Source organism: Phascolarctos cinereus, unplaced genomic scaffold (assembly GCF_003287225.1).
Source record: "Phascolarctos cinereus isolate Bilbo 61053 unplaced genomic scaffold, phaCin_HiC Scaffold_9;HRSCAF=440, whole genome shotgun sequence".
NCBI classification, from domain to species: Eukaryota; Metazoa; Chordata; class Mammalia; order Diprotodontia; family Phascolarctidae; genus Phascolarctos; species Phascolarctos cinereus.
This window is the reverse complement of record NW_027556402.1, coordinates 192,963,636-192,981,237: the sequence shown is the minus strand read 5'-3', so window position 1 is coordinate 192,981,237 and position 17,602 is coordinate 192,963,636. Positions and strand designations below refer to the sequence as shown.

The following is a 17,602-nucleotide window of genomic DNA, read 5'->3' as shown; positions in this document are numbered from 1 at the left end:
CAGGGTTAAGTAACTTGCCCAGGGTCACACAGCTAGGAAGTGTCTGAGGCCTCATTTAAATTCAGGTCTTCCTGACTCCAGGCCTGGTGCTCTATCCACTGTACCATCTAGCTGCCAACAAGAATCTAAGTATCTCAACGAACGATTTAAGTTTTGCCCAAGGAGGCAATTACAACATTTCACACAGGTAGTAAGGAGACACCGTACAAAGATGGTGATGGGGATGGAATAGAATGAACAGATTTGAGAGATGTTGTGGATTAGAGACAAATTCACAGAACAGAGTAATTGATTAGAAGAGATTGGATAGTCATGTAGAATAGTTAGGACTCACATTGAACTCTTTAGCCTTTTGCTTTCTTGGAATTCACTCACACAATCTAATCTACAACTTAATGTGGGGACTTGGAAAAACTAGAGACTATTTTCTCTTAGACCCAGGCCTGTGGACACGTATGCTACAGAGGAACTATGTCGCCCTGTGGTCCAGTGGAGAGATGAGGGTTGGCACCTTGTCTAAGAAGCAAGGAAGATGTTTGAATGACTGCAGCATTCTTGAATCCTCTTTTTTTTTTCTTTTCTTTTCTCTTCTTTCAGTAGATCAGCTAAGTGGCACAGTGGATAGGGCTCCAGGCCTGGAGTCCAGAAGACCTGACTTCGATATGGTCTCAGACACTTACTAGTTGTGTCACCCTGGGCAAGTCACTTAACCGTATCTGCCTCAGTTTCTTTATCTGTAAAATGAAGTGGAGAAGGAAATGGCAAACCACTCCAGTACCTTTGCCCAGAAAACCCCAAAAATGGGGTCATGAAGAGTCAGACATGACTGAAAAATGACCAAACAACAACTTCTTCCAGGGAAATATAAATTCCTTCAGGGTAGAGACTGTTTTTTTTTAATCATTTGTTTTTGACTTTGTATGCACCTAGTGAAGTGTCTTGTACATGACAGAAATAGTCAATAATTGTTGAATTGAATTTAATACTTTTTGTTCTGATCTTTTGGCATTCATACTAGCATTGCTGCTAAAATTGCCTAAAAAAGATCTTGGAATGGGCTAGCTTTTCCTTTATAGTCTTGTATTCATCCTTTCATGGTAACTTATTATTATGGTGTTTTATGATTACAGAACATGTTATACATTATTTCACTTGAGCACACAGAGAGCTGGGAACTAGGAAGATCACGGTTCAAGTCTGGCTTCAGAGCCAGGCTAGCTGTGAGATTCTGGGCCAGCTGCTTAACATCTTGGTGCTCTAGACCACTCTCTGAGACTGAAGGTACTGATCTACATTGGTAGAGGGAGCTTCCTCCCACTGAGTTCTCTATTTCAGTGAAGTTACAGGTATAGTCCCTCTCCTTGTCCCCAATAGACACCATACAATAAATACCACTTCTGTCGTGCGTTAGGATTGTAACATGCTTTTCTCACAGTCCTGAGAGGTAGGTAATATCGAATATTGCCCTTATTTTGCAATGGGGGATACTGAGGCCCCGGGCTGTCTGATCTTTAAGTCTATCGTCTCACTACAATAAAAACATCATCCTGAACCTCAGAATTTTACATTCAACGTTTTCGTGACTTACCCATTACAGGAAACTTAGATGTCAAAAGAATCATTTAATGGTTTCCTCTGTTCAGTTACTTTGCCTTTTGAAATATGAAGTGTTCCAGGGGGCAGCCAGGTGGTGCAGTGGATAGAGCACTGGCCCTGAAGTCAGGAGGATCTGAGTTCAAATCCAGCCTCAGACCAAACACTTGATACTTACTAGCTGTGTGACCCTGGGCAAGTCACTTAACCCCAACTGCCTTAAAAAATAAAGTAATAAGAAATATGAAGTGTTCCTTGAAAATGTTTCCTTTCTTTGTAGTTATTTAAATAATATTCAATTCCACTGGATGTGGCTTGTGTCTATCTCAGAATGAGTGTGGTTTATTTTATTTTTATTTTTTAGCTTTTTGGGGTAAGCACATTAGCTTATATATATTGGTTGTGGGGTCATAGATTTAGGTCTAGAAAAGATTTTAGAGATCTATAGAGACTGTAGAGACTTTAATCTCATTTTACAGATGAGGAAGCTGAGTTTCAGAGGGGTTCAGTGACTTGTCCAAGGTCACACCAATAATAAATAGCAGTCTTCTCAGTTGAAATCCAGCAGTCTTTCCACTGTGCCTCACATCCATCCATCCATCCATCTATCCATCCGTCCACCCACCCATCCACCCATGTACCTATCCATTCATCTATCTATTCGACAATTTTACTATTTTGAAGCTTGACTCCTGTCCCTGCACTTTAGGAAAGGGGCTCAGAGTTTATGGATAGAAATGTGTGTGTTCTCTTTAGAACACAGAAGGCTGGCAAATGTTCAGTGAACTCTGCTGGCATTTCTCCAGCTTCACTTGACTACATCTTTAACCTAAATTGTGATGAAGCCTCAATGATATTACTGTTGGAGGGAGAAACACTGACCACAATTTGTACATGGGTGTTTCACAGATGAAAGACTATGACAAAACAGCTGCCTCAGCTCCATGGCCCAGTGGCAACAGAAACTCCCCTTTCCGCCCTGTTGCCACAGTCAGGGGTTACCCTAAATGCATGCTTTCCTCCTGGACCCCATCCTCAGAAAGGCATCCTCTGATGAATACTCACTCAAAACAACTTAAAATTGCTTTGTCTCAGAAATGTTTTTGGATCTTACCTCAGTCCATTAGGATTGTAATTTGCTTTTCTCACCACCTTATGAGGTAATAAGTATTATCCTCATTTTACAACTGAGGAAACTGAGACTCATAGTGAGAACTTGAACCCAGGCTATCTGACCTCTGATCTATTGTCCTACTACACTACAAGCATCTTCCTGAACCTTAGAATTTTACATTCAACATTTTCATGACCTGCTTATTATAGGAAAGTGGACTCAAAGCCCTGATTAGTACTCATTTATTTCTGTATGTAGTTAGTGCAAAAAAAAGTTCAGAGTATAGGAGGGAGAGGCTTTCTCCCCCCCTCCCACCCCGGTTGGTTTCCCTAAAAACAACCTTAGGACCTTTTTGAAGGGTTATGTGCTTGCTTAAGGGCACAAGAGAGTACACAATCAGATTTAAAGCTAGAATGATTTTTCAAGTCTAAGTGAAAAAAAAAGTTTAAAAAATTGTTTTAACATGTAATTAGGGAAAAAATAAAATATTCTGTATAAAAAAGAAGGGAGCCTAAATGATCAGCTGGTCCTATTCCCCTAATTTTACAGATAATTAAAGCAAAGCTTGGAGAGATTAAATGAGAAGCAGCAGGATGGAGTGGGAAAGCTTGGACCTCGGCATCAAGAGGATTATGGGACTCTATCATTTATCTGTATGACTGTAGATAAATCATTTCCTCTCTCTGAGTCTCAGTTTCTTCATCTTTAAATTGGGGATAATAGTACTTGGATACTTGTATTTTCTCCTTCACAAAGTTGTTGTGAATAAAGCATTTTGCAAGCCTTAAAGTACTTCATCAATGTATCTCTTTTATTGGTACCCAAGGCCATGCAGCCAGGAGGAGGGGAACCTGGGTCCTCTGAACACCAATTCAGGGTTCTTTCCATGGCCCTCTACTGAGTAAGAGAGAGACTGTGACAGTTTGCTTCACTTGGAATATTGGCCTTCTTAAAGTATGGGGCTCCATAGGTCCCCAGATGTGCTCTAACCACTTGTGTTGTGATGAGTTAACATCAGAACTGTTCTCAGGACACGAGTTCATATCCTGACTCTGACACTTAGTTGATCCCATGTGACCATGGGCATGATGATGACAACAACAAATTTCATTAATATAATACTTTGTGTGTAAGCACTTTATGTATAACGTTCATTTTAACTCCACAAAAATATTTTGGGCGAGGCATTTCAGATGTCATTATTCCCATTTTACAGATGAGCAAACAGCCTTAAAGAATTGAACTGAAGCGCTCAGGTTTATCCAGCCAGCTTGTGGCAGATGTGGGTCATGAGCCTAGTGTTCTTGCCTTTGAGGCTCGTTCTCCCCATCTCATGATGCTTCTAAGTAGTGAGCGCGCATTAAATACCTTGATTAATTTAAGGGCTTATTGTCATGTCAAAAAACCCTGCTTCCTTCTCCGCCATTTTCTTCTCCATCTGCTCTTCTCTTTCCTCTCTTCCCCATTCTTCTTCCTCCTTCTTGCTCTTTTTCCACCTCTTCTTCCTATTCCTTTTCTTCCTTTTTCTTAGGCAGTTACTTTCAGAAGAGGACTCCCAAAGAAAGTCTTGGATTTGAACTTAGTTTTTCATACCATGAGGCAAAATTATCTTTCAGTGATGCTTTGGGAAAGGCTGATGGGATTAGGGAGATTTAGAACTTTGCAAACCTTCTAACCATGTCATTCATCAGTGTGGTGTGTTGAGGCATTTACATATTCAGTTATAAGCTACCTTGCCCATAAAAAGGGAGACTAGAATAGACCAAAAGGAAAAAAAAATGCTCTTGGATTATAAAAAATGTTCTTTGGAAGAGAGGTCTGTACTTTTCAGAAGGTTCGTGTTTTCATTTCAGACCCAAAGTCATACATCTACCGCACTGATTGTATGGAGTCAGAAGCAAGTGCTGAGAGAGCATTTCAAAAATTGAGACCCAGTTCTTTTCCAAAATGGATTCCATCTGTGTTGACTTTGGCCATTCATGTCCTCCCACCCAACTCTGTGAAGCAGCCGGTGCACCAAAGGGGGCTCATCCAGACAAGCACCATTTGGGTTTCATTTCCTCTTTCTTCCACTCCCCCCTACCCCCTGACTCTCAACATATGCAGAAGAAGTCTTAAAAGAAGCATATTTCTGACATTTATCTAGGTAGGGAGAGACTGTGGTGTTGTGCATAAAGACCTGGATTGAGAAAGAGAGAGAGAGAGAGAGAGAGAGAGAGAGAGAGAGAGAGAGAGAGAGAGAGAGAGAGAAGGAAAGAGAAGGAGAAAGAGGAGGAGAGAAGAGAATGAATGTTGAGTGATGAAAAGAGGGCATGGTTTGTGGCACGGTTATGCAAGGGCCAGGGAATGTCATGGATGCTTGGACCCCGGTAAGAAAAGGCAAAAACTTACCTGTCAGAGCCAGGAGCCCTAGGGATAGAGTCCAGGTTATCAGTGGACAGAGAGAGGAGGTGATGGTCCAGGTAGAGAAAGGCATACTGTGGAGTGAACCAAGGCCATAAATGTGCTCATGTGCACGTGCGCGCGCGCGCGCACACACACACACACACACACACACACACACACACACACACACACACACCCCTTTCGTCTATTTCCCAGAAAGATTGTGACTTAATAGTAGCAACGGTCAGTCAACTAACATTTATTAAGCACCTACAAAATGTCAGGCATGTACTGTGCTAAGTGTTGGATTATATAGGGATTTCCATTTAGTAGAGGAAACTGTCTAAGATTTTTTAATAGTGGTTTATACACATTGTAGGCCCTTTGTGGCAACAAGTTATCTAGTGTGGAGACTTTTATATAGTCACAAGCTCTTGAAAAGCAGCTAATCACAGAACTGGAGTTGGAAGGGACCTTAGTGGCCTATTCACACCTGAACAATCATCCCTGCCTCCCCCCTTTCCCCCACCCCCAGATACCTGGGAAATGATCATTCAAGCCTTGCCTGAAATCTGTAGTGAAGGAGGAGTTGCTTACCTCCCAAGTTTCTACTTCTGTGTAGCTCAAACTGTTAGGAAGTTTTCCCTTACCTTAAGCCTAGATGTGTCTCTCTGCCACTTTTTTGAGGTTTCATTTATAATAACCTTGCTTTGTTTTTTTTTTTTTAAATAAATTTTATTGGTATTTTTTGTTTTTATGTTGTCAACATTTCTCCCAATATCCCTCCAGAGAGCCAGTGTATATAAGAAGTATTTTTTAAGGAAAAAAAAAAGACAAAAAGGAAGAAGAGAAAAAAAATCAGCAAAACCCTAATATAGAAAAATTCCACAAGTATGTGCAATGCTCCATTCCTGTAGAGCTCCCGTTCCTGAAAAGGAGTGGGGTTGGGGCAATGTCTTTTCATACCTCTTGCTCATTGTAACTTTGTCACAGTTACTTTTGGTTGTTTTATGGTGGCTGTTCTTTCCATTTATGTTGCTATAGTTGTCATATGTGTATTGTTTTCATGGCTGTGTATCAGGTCCTGCTATTCTTTCTCTTCTTGTCTGCATTCTCTGTAGTAATATTCAGTTATATTCATGTATTGTTTGTATAGCCATTCTCTAGTTGATGGACATCTTCTTTGTTTCTAGTTCTTTGCTCTCACTGAAAATACTGCTAGGTGTATTTTGGTATATGGGGTGACTTTTTTCCAATTTTTATCAATGTCCTCCTTGGTGTATATGCCTACTACTAGATTCTTTGCCACCTCTACCCATTACTTGTAGTTTTCCCCTTAGTCTAATTTAATCTAGTCTCATCTCAGCCATAGGAAAACTATCTTACCTTTCAAATCTCATCTTCTCTATGTGGAACATTCCCAATTCTTTCAACTAGTCCTCATATGACATGATCACAAGGTCATTTGTCATCCTGGTCACCCTCTTGTGGATGGTTTCAAAGACTTTTCCAAAATTTGGGACTTAGAACTGAACCCAAAGCACTAGATTTAGTCTGACCAGAATATAGTATTCATCCTCCCTATTCCTGGACGCTAACTCTATTAATGCAGCCCTGAATTGCTTTAGCTTTTTGGATTGTTATAACACACTTTTGACTCATGTGAAACTCCCAGCCCATTGAAACCCCTGGATCCTTTGCAAATGAATTTTTGTCTAGTCTCATTCAGTCCAAAATCTCTTCTAGTTTCACCTAATCCATCACCTGATCATTTTGCACTTGTGAAGTTAATGTCTTGAACCCAACTGTTAAATTTTACATTTATCTCAATGACCATATTTATCTCTATTCAATTTTATCTTATTCAACTTGGCACAAACTTCTAACCTGAAGATCTTTTTTACTTCCCAATTTTGTAATTCAGCATAATAATATCCTTCCCAGCCCTGTGAAATATATAAACCTGGGAAAATATACCAGTCTATACTTGCAGCCAAGTGATTGACAAAAATACCAAACAATAGAGGACAGGGATGCACCCCTGGGTCACTCAGCTAGAGACCCCCTTCCCAAGTTGATATTGATCCATCAGTAACTGCTCTTTGGAGCCACACCTAACTAAATGCTAATTTACTTAATTTGACTGCTGTTTAGATTACATCTTTCTACTTTGTCAACAAGAATAGCATGGGATTTTGGAATGCTTTGCTATAATCTAGGCAAAGGATGATGAAACATGCCTCTTTGATCTAGAAATGGGAGACAATTGTGGAACATTCATTTCTGATTTATTTCCCAATCCCAATCACTACGTCCCTCTCCCTTCCCTAGAAACTACTTTGTATACTTTGACTATGTTTTGAATTTATTCATATCTCTCCATGTTCTTTGGCCCCTATAGAATGTATGCTCCTTGAGGGTAGATAGTTTCATTTTTCTTCTTTTTTCTTTTTGTCTTTGGTGCCAAGCACAGAGCTCAGCACACAGTAGACCCTTAATAAATGATTACTAAGTGAATGAAAAGGAGGCTTTTAAAACCACGAACATCATTTTAAGATTAAAGAAAGGACTCCACTAACCACTAGTAGTAGAAACATTTTTTAAGAAACTAGCTTCCTCTCATACCACATGTTGACCTTAAAGGAGGTCACCACACAGTAATAACTTTTTTTCAGCAGAACACATTTAATTTCCATTTTAATATTATCTTGACATTAAAAAAAGCCTGTCAGTTAATACAAAGGTAATTTAGTAATTTGTGCTTTGTCATTTGTCTCCATTCTGTCTGGACCAAAGGAAAGGAAAAGGTCAGACTTTTCTTGCAAAAATCCTCTCAAAACTAAACCTCTATTTTTCTTTAAGTGATTAAGAACCCTATGGTCAAATTCAAGAAAAAAATATGATTGGTTTTTGTTTCATATGCTTAGCCAAGGAAAACACACTAATGATAAATTCAAGCACAGGGTTCAGTGGGTGAACACAGATGAGTTCATGTCTAAGGTTACAGAAGAAAACGGAAAAGGAAGATTAGAGATGGAAGGGACCCCACAGTACCATCATCATAGTGACTCTAATGATGTGATAGATTGCAGTGCTTGGTGATTCCTAATTTCTAATCTGAAGGCCTGAGTTCAGATCTTAGTGCTTCCATTTATTAGGTTTGTGATCCTAGATGTGATTCCTTTCTCTCTCAGTCTTGCTTTCCTCATCTGTCAAATGGGAACGATAAAATGATAGTATCCTACCTCTTAGTTTTGTTGTAAGCATCAAATGAGATAAAGCAGTATCCCTCAAGCACACTATTTTTTTTAAACTTTTTTTTTTTGGCAGTTGGGCTTAAGTGACTTGCCCAGGGTCACACAGCTAGTAAGTGTCAAGTGTTTGGTCTGAGGCCGGATTTGAACTCAGGTCCTCTTGACTTCAGGGCTGGTGCTCTATCCACTGCGCCATCTAGCAGCCCCCGCAAGTCACACTATTTAACCACTTAATTAGATTATAAGTATCTTGGGAGTCATAGAATCTTAGCATTAGAAGGGACTTGAGACATTATCTTCCCACTCAGAGCAGTGGTCATCCAATCAGTGCTTAACCTCACATGATATAGATCTCATGAGCTCATTGGTAGCAGATCAAATCCTCTTCTCTGCCACATAGCAGATCAAATCCTCTTCTCTGCCACATCTTCCAAATCCTGAAGAGCTGTCAGCAAAGTCCCATTTGAGCAGGCACTGTGTCTCATTTATCTTTCTATCCTCCCATAGTGCCTAGCAGAGTGCATTGAACACAGTAGGTCATCATTATAGGTGCAATGTATTGAGCACTGGAGTCGGGAACACTTGAAGTCAAATCTGGTCTGAGACACTTATTAGACACTTACTTAATCGCTGGCTGCCTCAGTTTCCTCATCTGTAAAATGGGGATAATAATAGCATCTACCTCCTAGTATTGTTATAGGATTAAATGAAATAATGTGCTTTGCCATCCTTAAAGCATTTTAATAATGCTAGTTTTTAATCATTATCATCATCATCATCATCATCATTTGTATGAATCCTATTCATAAAACTATCTATTCATGTGAAGAATTGGGCTATCTCAATTCCAAAAGTGGTGAAAGGTTATTCCTTCTCATTAATTGAATTAGGGATTCATTCTGGCATAATGGAAAGGGTAGTACTTTTGGAATGAAGAGATTGGGTTCCAATCCCAGCTATGACCCTTACTGGGCAGGTCACTTAACATGTATTTGCCCAAGTTTCCTTGTTTGTAACATGAGGATGATAATAGCACCTACCCCCCAGGCTTGTTGTGAGGATTAAATCAGATAATAACTGTAAATAATTGTAAAGCACAGTACCTGATACATAATAAGTGTTAAATAAATATTAGTTGGGAAGCAAGGTGGTGCAGTGGATAGAGTGCTGGGATTAGAATCAGGAAGACTTATCTTCCTGAATTTAAATCTGGCTTCAGACACTTACTAGCTGTGTGACCCTGGGCAAGTCACTTAACCCTGTCTGCCTCAGTTTCCTTATCTGCCAAATGAGCTGGAGAAACAAATGGCAAACCACTCCAGTTTTGCCAAGAAAACCCCAAATGGGATAACGAAGAGTCAGACATGGCTGAAAATGACTCAACAACAACAACATAAAGGTTAGCTGCTATTATTGTTGTTTTTTATTATTATTACTAGCTATATGACATTTGGCACCTTAATTCCTCTGGGCCTCAGTTTCCTCATCTGTTAAAGGGAGATAACTCTTGTACTATCTGCCTCAAAGGGTTGTCATGAGGGAATTATGTAATAAATCTTCAAATGCTGTGAAAATTAGTATCACTTGAACCCTATGCCTTCCCTGATGTATAAGCAAGAATATTTAATAGGAGTCTCCCTGATGCTGACCATAGCATATTGTGTACCATTTTGGACTTAATTTGAGGGAGATGTGGATGGTTTGGAGTTAGGCCAGAGGAGAAAAACATGGTGATTAAAGGACTGGGAGAGGAGCCCTGTGAGGAAAGTCCAGAGGAATCAGAGGTATGTACAGCCTGGGGAATAGAAGATTGGGGTGGAAGGGAGCTTGCTATCTCCAACTCTAGGAAAAAATTTCATGCAGTGGCAGACAGTGAGTTATTCCTGCTCTAAATAAGGAAACTGAGTGGTAGGCTGCACTTCCAGCAGGGACGTGGACCACTGTAAAAGGATTTCTTGGCCACAAGAATTTCAGTGTCTCAGAAGAGGTTTGTAGGAGGAGGTAATGATTTCTCTTTTTTGGAAAAAAAATTAATGAAAAATGGATAATAATACTTAAACTACCTGTCCCCACAAGGTCATCTTAGGGGTGGAGTTGGGGTACGAGGGAAACCATCACCAACAGGCTTTATAAACAATTAAGAGACTGCAACATTTGTGTGGTTGCTGTTGTTATCTAGATAAAGAATACTGGATTGGTAGGTTCTCTTTGCCATTTTCTAAGCGGTTCCCAATAGATCTCCCAGCCTCTAGCCACTGCCTTGTCTCCCTCTGAAGTTTGCTGGGATGGCCAGAGGACTAGACAGCTGGCAGTGCCATCCAATCCCCTTCTTTATTCTATATCATTGCTCTTAGAGAAGCAAGAGGTTCATTATTGGCATAAAGCTCATTAGGTTTGGGGCTAGGAAACCCAAGTCTAAATGTTGGCCCTCACTTTTTACCCATTTGACCATGGCATTGGCAAGGCATTGTCCTGCTTTGGACCTCATTTTCTTCATCTGTGAAATGAGGAGATTGAACTAGATGGTCTCTCAGCATCCTTTCAACTCTGTGATCTCTAAAATTACCTTCCAGTTCTGGGATCCTGTTTTCTGCACTGTTCACAGGTGGTTGTTTGGGTTTTTTTTTTTTTTGTTATTTTATGTCTAAATATCAAACCTGAGTAATATAAAGTTGATAGGAAGGTGGAGAACACCAGAAAATTTGTGAATCTTTCATAGTTAAGTCAAGAAGTATTTAAGTGTTTACTATGTGCCACACACTGTGGTAAGTTCTGAGGATACAAAGAAAAGAGGGAAAAAATGTAGTCCTAGTTCTGAAAGAGCAGTTAAAAATCTACTGGATTAGCAAGGTATTACCCAGGGGGGCAGGAAGGAAGGGCTTGTCATTGGCAAGTCCTTCATGAATATTGAACTTCCACTAATTTAATTGATTTATGTTTGGGCCTTATAATGATCTCAGACTCTGTTTTTCTCATTTAGCCACCAGACAGTGGGCCTCCACCATTACCAACATCTTCTCTCCCAGAAGGCTATTATGAAGAAGCTGTGCCATTGAGTCCCGGAAAAGCTCCTGAGTATATCACTTCAAGTGAGTAACAGTGCCTTGGAAGAGGCAGTGGATTTTAAGAAGGAACCGTCACTTGATTGGCCTCTTACTACCCATGTGATCTCATCTGTAAAATGAAAATGGCAGACTAGGAGAAATCACTGATGTTTCCTTCCAGCATGGAGATATTGTGATTCTTTGATCTCAGATTGTGTGTTAAAATTCATATGGGTGATTTTATTAGAGAAATTCACAGGGGAAAAATATTAAGGAAACTTCCTAATGGAGCTGTCCACTAGTGAAACAGGTGTTCTTAGGAGGTATTGAGTTAGTCCTCACTAGGGGTCTTCAGAGGATAGAAGATAGAGAAGGCATTCTTGGTCAGGTAGGGACAGTCTCTGAGGGCCCTTCCAACTTTGAGAATTTTTGTGATTCTGAGAATGCAAAAGTGAAGATTCTAAGCTTAGGTCTCTGTACAAAATGAGATTCAGTTCAGTTTAACAAATGTTATTTATTAGTTACCTGTGTGGTTCCAACAAATCATAATTTTAATCTGGAAGGGAATTTCAAGTTCATTTAGTGCCACATCCTCACTTGAGAGAGTAGGTAACTGAGGCTTGGACAGCTAGGTGGCACAGTGGATAGACCACTGGGCTTAGAATCAGGAAGATTCATCTTCATGAGTTCAAATCAGGCCTCGAACACTGCCTAGCTGTGTGACCCTGGGCAAGTCACTTAACCCTGTTGGCCTTAGTTTCCTCGTCTGTCAAATGAGCTGGGGAAGGAAATGACAAACCACTCCGGTATCTTTACCAAGAGAACCCCAAATGGGGTCACAAAGAGTTGAATGTGACCGAAACAGCTCAACAACAACAACTGAGGCTCAAGATGGGACATAAATTGAGGAGCTGGGCCTTTTGCTTCCAAATCCAATAGGCTGTCCACACCAGCATACTATATAAGGCATTGTGGTGAGAGAGCGTGTATTATAACAGAAAATGTACTGGACATGAGTCATTAGACCTCAGTTTGAAGCTGTCTCTGCTGCTTAAGAGCCACATCAATATGGACAAATAGCTTAATCTTTCAGAGTATCCTTTTCCTCTTCTGTAAAATGCAGAAAATCACATCTTTATTGTTTGTCTCATAGAACCTTTGGGAAACACTTTGTAAACTTTAAAATGCTTTATAAATGAATTATTTTTAATAGTTGCTTTGGGAGATATAAAGATAAGTAAGATGGGGGTGATGCCCTCGAGAAACTTTCACAACATTCAGCCAAAGTAGAAAGTTAAACTATAATCAAAAGATAATATTTATGAAAGTCCATTGAGCAAAACTATGAAACATTTTGTACATGTGAGGTAGCATTAATGATATAATAAAATTACAGTATTAGGCATTATTTGAGAACTTCTTCTGTTGTTCAAGTCCTACCTTATATGTACAAATACATACATAATAGTGTGTCAGGCAAATCTATAATTCCAGGGCCAAGTGTTATTTGGCTTCCATTTAAAGAGCTCTGGTGTTAGAGAATTCATGATCCCCTGGGAAGTCACTTGGAGCAGTTCTTATTTTTAGAAAGTTTTTCTGTGTAATACGCCTGAATCTGTTTCTTTTCTTCACTCCTAGTTCTGCTCTGTGGGCCCACATAGCTCTTTTGTTTCCTTTAATTTCTCCCTTCTTTAGTCTTATTGAAGCACATTTGCATAGTGGATAAAATATTGGACTGGAAGTCAGGAAGATTTGTATTTGATGAATTCTGCTTGAGAAACTAGCTGTGTGACCCCTGGGCAAGTCACCTAACCGTTTCAAGACTCAGTTTCCTCTCTTGTAAAGTGAAGATAGTAATAGCACCTACCTTCCAGGGTTGTTTCAAGGATCCAATGCAATAATGCTTTGAAAAGTTTTTTAAAGTTTTGAAAAGCTATTTATACATAAGCCCTTATTATGACTATTATCATATTTATTATGATTATTATATTCTTTCTTTTCTTTTCTTTTCTTTTTTTTTTTAGGCAATGGGGGTTAAGTGACTTGCCCAGGGTCACACAGGTAGTAAGGGTGTCAAGTGTTTGGTCTGAGGCCAGATTTGAACTCAGGTACTACTGACTTCAGGGCCGGTGCTCTATCCACTGCGCCACCTAGCTGCCCCTGATTATTATATTCTTAACACACCTTCCTGCTTTCAGCTGATTCTTAGATGATGCGAGTTTCAGTTCTCTCAGATTCTGCTCGCCTCTTCTGGCTCGGCCCCCAAAAAGGTGAAATGCCAAATGGCACATTCCAGGTGTGGTCCGACCAGAGCACAGCAGAGGAGGACTATCCTCTCTCTTGCTTGGTGATGCACAGAAGGCAAATATTTGTGTGATCTGAAATTGGACCATATTTTTGCGTTGCCAATTCATGGAGCTGGTACTCTAATGCTCTTAGGGTTTTTGTTTTTTATTTTATGTATGATTTGTTATTTTATATGTCGTTTGTTATTTTGTGTAAGACTTATTTCATGTGTAATTTGTTATTTTATGAATGATTTGTTATTTTGGATATAATTTATTATTTCATGTTATTTTCTGTGGGTAGCATCCAGCCATATCTTCCCTCCCCTTATGCTTGTACAAGTGATAATTTTTGAGCCCAAATATTGGAATTTACATTTATTATGAGATCATTTGTCTAGAACTGAAGGAGACCTCAGGACATGTAGTCTAGCCTTACTTTTTGTTTTTTAATTTTTTAAAAAATTTATTTTGATTTATCAACATTCACTTCCATATGCTTTTGAGTTTAAAATTTTTCTCCCCCTTCCTCCCCACCACCTTCGCCAAGATGGTGCACAATTTGATATAGGCTATACATTTACATTCCTATTAAACATATTTTCACATTAGTGAAGTTGTAAGTAAAAATTAAAACCAATAGGAAGAACTATCAGAAAGAAGAAACAAAACTCAACAGAAGATTAAACAAAAGATACCAATTCAACTTCCATAGTTATTCACAGTTATGATTACTATCTGTGTCTTTTTCTCCTTCCTTTTCCCCCCTGTTTCTGCTTTTCTTTCTCCTTTCTCCTTCCCCCTCCACTGGTGTTTTGACCACTGCCTCCTTCAGTCTCTCTTCCCTTCTATTATCCCTTTCCCTCTTCTTCCCCTTTACCCTTACTGCTTCTTCCCTCCCTTCTATCCCCCCTCCCTTTTGTTTCCCCTTTTCCCTCCTACTGCCTGTAGGGCAAATTTGAGAGTAAGGTTCAAACAATTCTCATCCCCCTCCCTTCTTTACCTCTGCTGTAATAGGATTTTCTGTCTTTTCCTGTAATGTAATTTACCCTTGTTCACCTCCTCCTTTCTCAGTACATTTTCTAAGATCAGACTAATCCACTTACTTGGATCCATTTAACCCATTTGATTAGATTTTTTTTTATCATTACATCAAAGTCAACTAATATCCACCCCCTTTTATGTATGCTCCTTTAACATGGTGTAATAACAATACAGTTCTCAAGAGTTGCAAGTGTCATCTTCCCTTGTAAGGATGTAAACAGTCCACCCTTATTAAGAACATATTGTATCTTTCTGTCCCATTTACTTTTTTATGTATTTCTTGAATCTTGTACTTGAAGATCAAATTTTTTGTTGAGCTCTGATCTTTTTATCAGGAAGGTTTGGAAGTCCCCTATTTTGTTGAATATCCATCTCCTTCCTTGAAAAATCACGCTCATTTCTGCAGGGTAGTTGATCCTTGGCTGCAATCCCAGCTCCTTTGCCTTATGGAATATTATGTCCTTTAATGTAGAAGCTGCAAGGTCCTGTGTAATCCTGAGTGTGGTTCCATGAAATTTAGATTGTTTCTTTCTGGCTGCTTGCAGCACCTTCTCTTTCCTCTGGTAATTTTGGAATTTTGCTATTATATTCCTAGGCATTGTCAATTTGGGATCTCTTTCAGGTGGTGAACAGTGTATTCTTTCTATGGTTATTTTACCTTCTGGTTCTAGGACTTCAGGGGCAATTTTCCTTTATGATTTCCTGAAAGATACTGTCCAGGCTCTTTTTTTCATCATGATTTTCAGGTAGTCCAATAATTTTTAAATTGTCTGTCCTGGATCGATCTTCCAGATCAGTTGTTGTTACCAATGAGGTATTTTACGTTTTCCTCTATTTTTTCATTTTTCTTGTTTCAGTTTGACTGATTCTTGCTCTCTCATGGAGTCATTAGTTTCTATTTGTCCAGTTCTGGTTTTTAACAGATTGTTTTCTCTTGTTAGTTTTTGTACTTCCTTCTTCAGTTGACCAATTGTGATTTTTGGGACTTGTTTTCTTCAGTGTACTCTTCTGTTAGTTTTTGTACTTCCTTCTTCAATTGGCCAATTGTGTTTTTTAGGGGCTTGTTGTCTTCAGTGTACTTTTTTTTCCAATGGCCAATTGTATTTTTTAAGGACTCTTCTACCTCTCTCATTAGACTTTTAAAATCCTTCCTAAGCTCTTCTTAGAAGGCTTTTTGGGCTTCAGACCAGTTCATACGCCCTTTTGATGTTGCAGGTGTGGGTTTGTTGACAATGTTGTCCTCTTCAGAATTTCTGTCTTGCTCTTCATTCTTCTCATAATATGAATCTATGGTACATTTCTTTTTACTTATGGTTTCCTTATTCCCTGGCCTTTAAAGAGATTGAGCTCTCCTGCTGGGAAACAGAGGGCACTGACCTAAGCTTCTTGTGTTGGGAGCCTAGGTCTTGGTCACTGGCTTTGTGTGCTGGGGCCTCTTTTGTTGGCAATTGGAGGTTGTAGGGTTCTGGCAGCTTACCTCGTGTTGGGCTGGAATCAGCAAGGCTGGAACTTTCAGGCAGTTCTAGGTAGCCTGCTTTTCCTTTCTTTTAGCTTTCTTCAGTTCCTTTTAGATGGGTGCTGCAGGATGTTTATCTGTCTGGGGCCCCTTGCAATGCTGCCTTCCTCATTTCTGCTAATGCACTGGGAGATTCCTTTGAGGTATAGTGCTGATGTACCTGGTGGTTTTCTGAGCTGGTTTCCACAGGTTCCCCCGCCCTCACTGAGGCACTTGGAGGTCCAGGTGTTGGTGTTTGCCTGCTCTACCACCTAGGCTTCAGGATCTATCTCCTCCTGATTGACAGTTGGAAGCTGTAGGATTCTACTGGCTTACCTGGTGTTGGGTTGGAATCAGCAAGACTGGGACTTTAGGAAGACTCTAGGTTGCTTTCTTCAGCTCCTTTCAGATGAATGCTTCAGGATGCTTATCTGCCTGAGGCACTTTGTAATGCTGTTTCCCTTATTTTTGCTGAGGCACTGGGAGACCTGTTTGCTGAGGTGCTGCATTGCTGTGCCCCATCTTTCTTCTAGTTCAACTGTTCCAGGGTTTCTTTCTGGGGTGATATTTTCTGGGTTTTCAGAAGTTGATAGGGGAGGGTGAGGACAACTACCTTTTTACTCCTCCATCTTTGCTCCCGGAAGCAGAAAGTAGGCTTACTTTTTACATGGGAGGAAATTGAGAACCAAGGAGGCAAGTGGCTTGCCCAATGTTATACAGGTAATAACAATCATAGGGAGTATTTGAATTCAGGATTTCTGACTCCAAAGTCAGGGTTTTTTTTTTTTTTAACTCTACTGCCCTTCCTCCTCATCACATACACTATTGATTTATATTTGTTCATTGTTAGGTCAACAATTCATTTTTAGTTTAATTTCAACATCCTTTAAGGAATTGAAGCAATAACACAATTCCTTTAAAAATAAAACTGGAATTTATATTTTCTCCTAATTTAGACTGCTTTCCACCAGTAATGCAAATAAATGAAGTTTTTTTTTTAAAGGTAAATTATACAGTAACAAATGAATGTCTATTGATCCTTCTCTGGTGCATGGCAGGTGATTGTGCTATTTTCTATCTTAATCAGTGACTTCTTCACATCGCTTTATTATTATTACTACCATTATTCATTATAAGAATAGCAATAACAGTAATAATTACTATTTGTATAGCCTTGTAAAGTTGATAAAATGCAAACCTATGAGGTACGTGTTCTGGTGTTGTTCCCTGCATTTTAGTGATGAGGAGACTGAGGCTCAGAGAGGTTAGATAGCCTTCCCAAGGTAACACAGAAAATGAAATTGGAACAATGGTCTCTCCCGGCCCTCAGGCTGCTGCTCTTTCCATCTCACTGTGTTGCTCTCATGTGTTAGAGAATCAGTCAGTAG

The 17,602-nt window shown here is 39.6% G+C and overlaps 1 protein-coding gene across 3 annotated transcripts in view; it reads left to right on the top strand.

The window, feature by feature from the left end:
- AFAP1 (actin filament associated protein 1) overlaps positions 1–17,602 on the top strand; it is a 251,402-nt gene that overhangs the window by 97,760 nt on the left and 136,040 nt on the right. For all 3 annotated transcript variants that reach the window (XM_020992125.2, XM_078148735.1, XM_020992127.2), the window contains exon 4: positions 11,327–11,435. In XM_020992125.2, the coding sequence (XP_020847784.1) occupies positions 11,327–11,435 (109 nt within the window). The remainder of the gene's footprint in view (positions 1–11,326; positions 11,436–17,602) is intronic.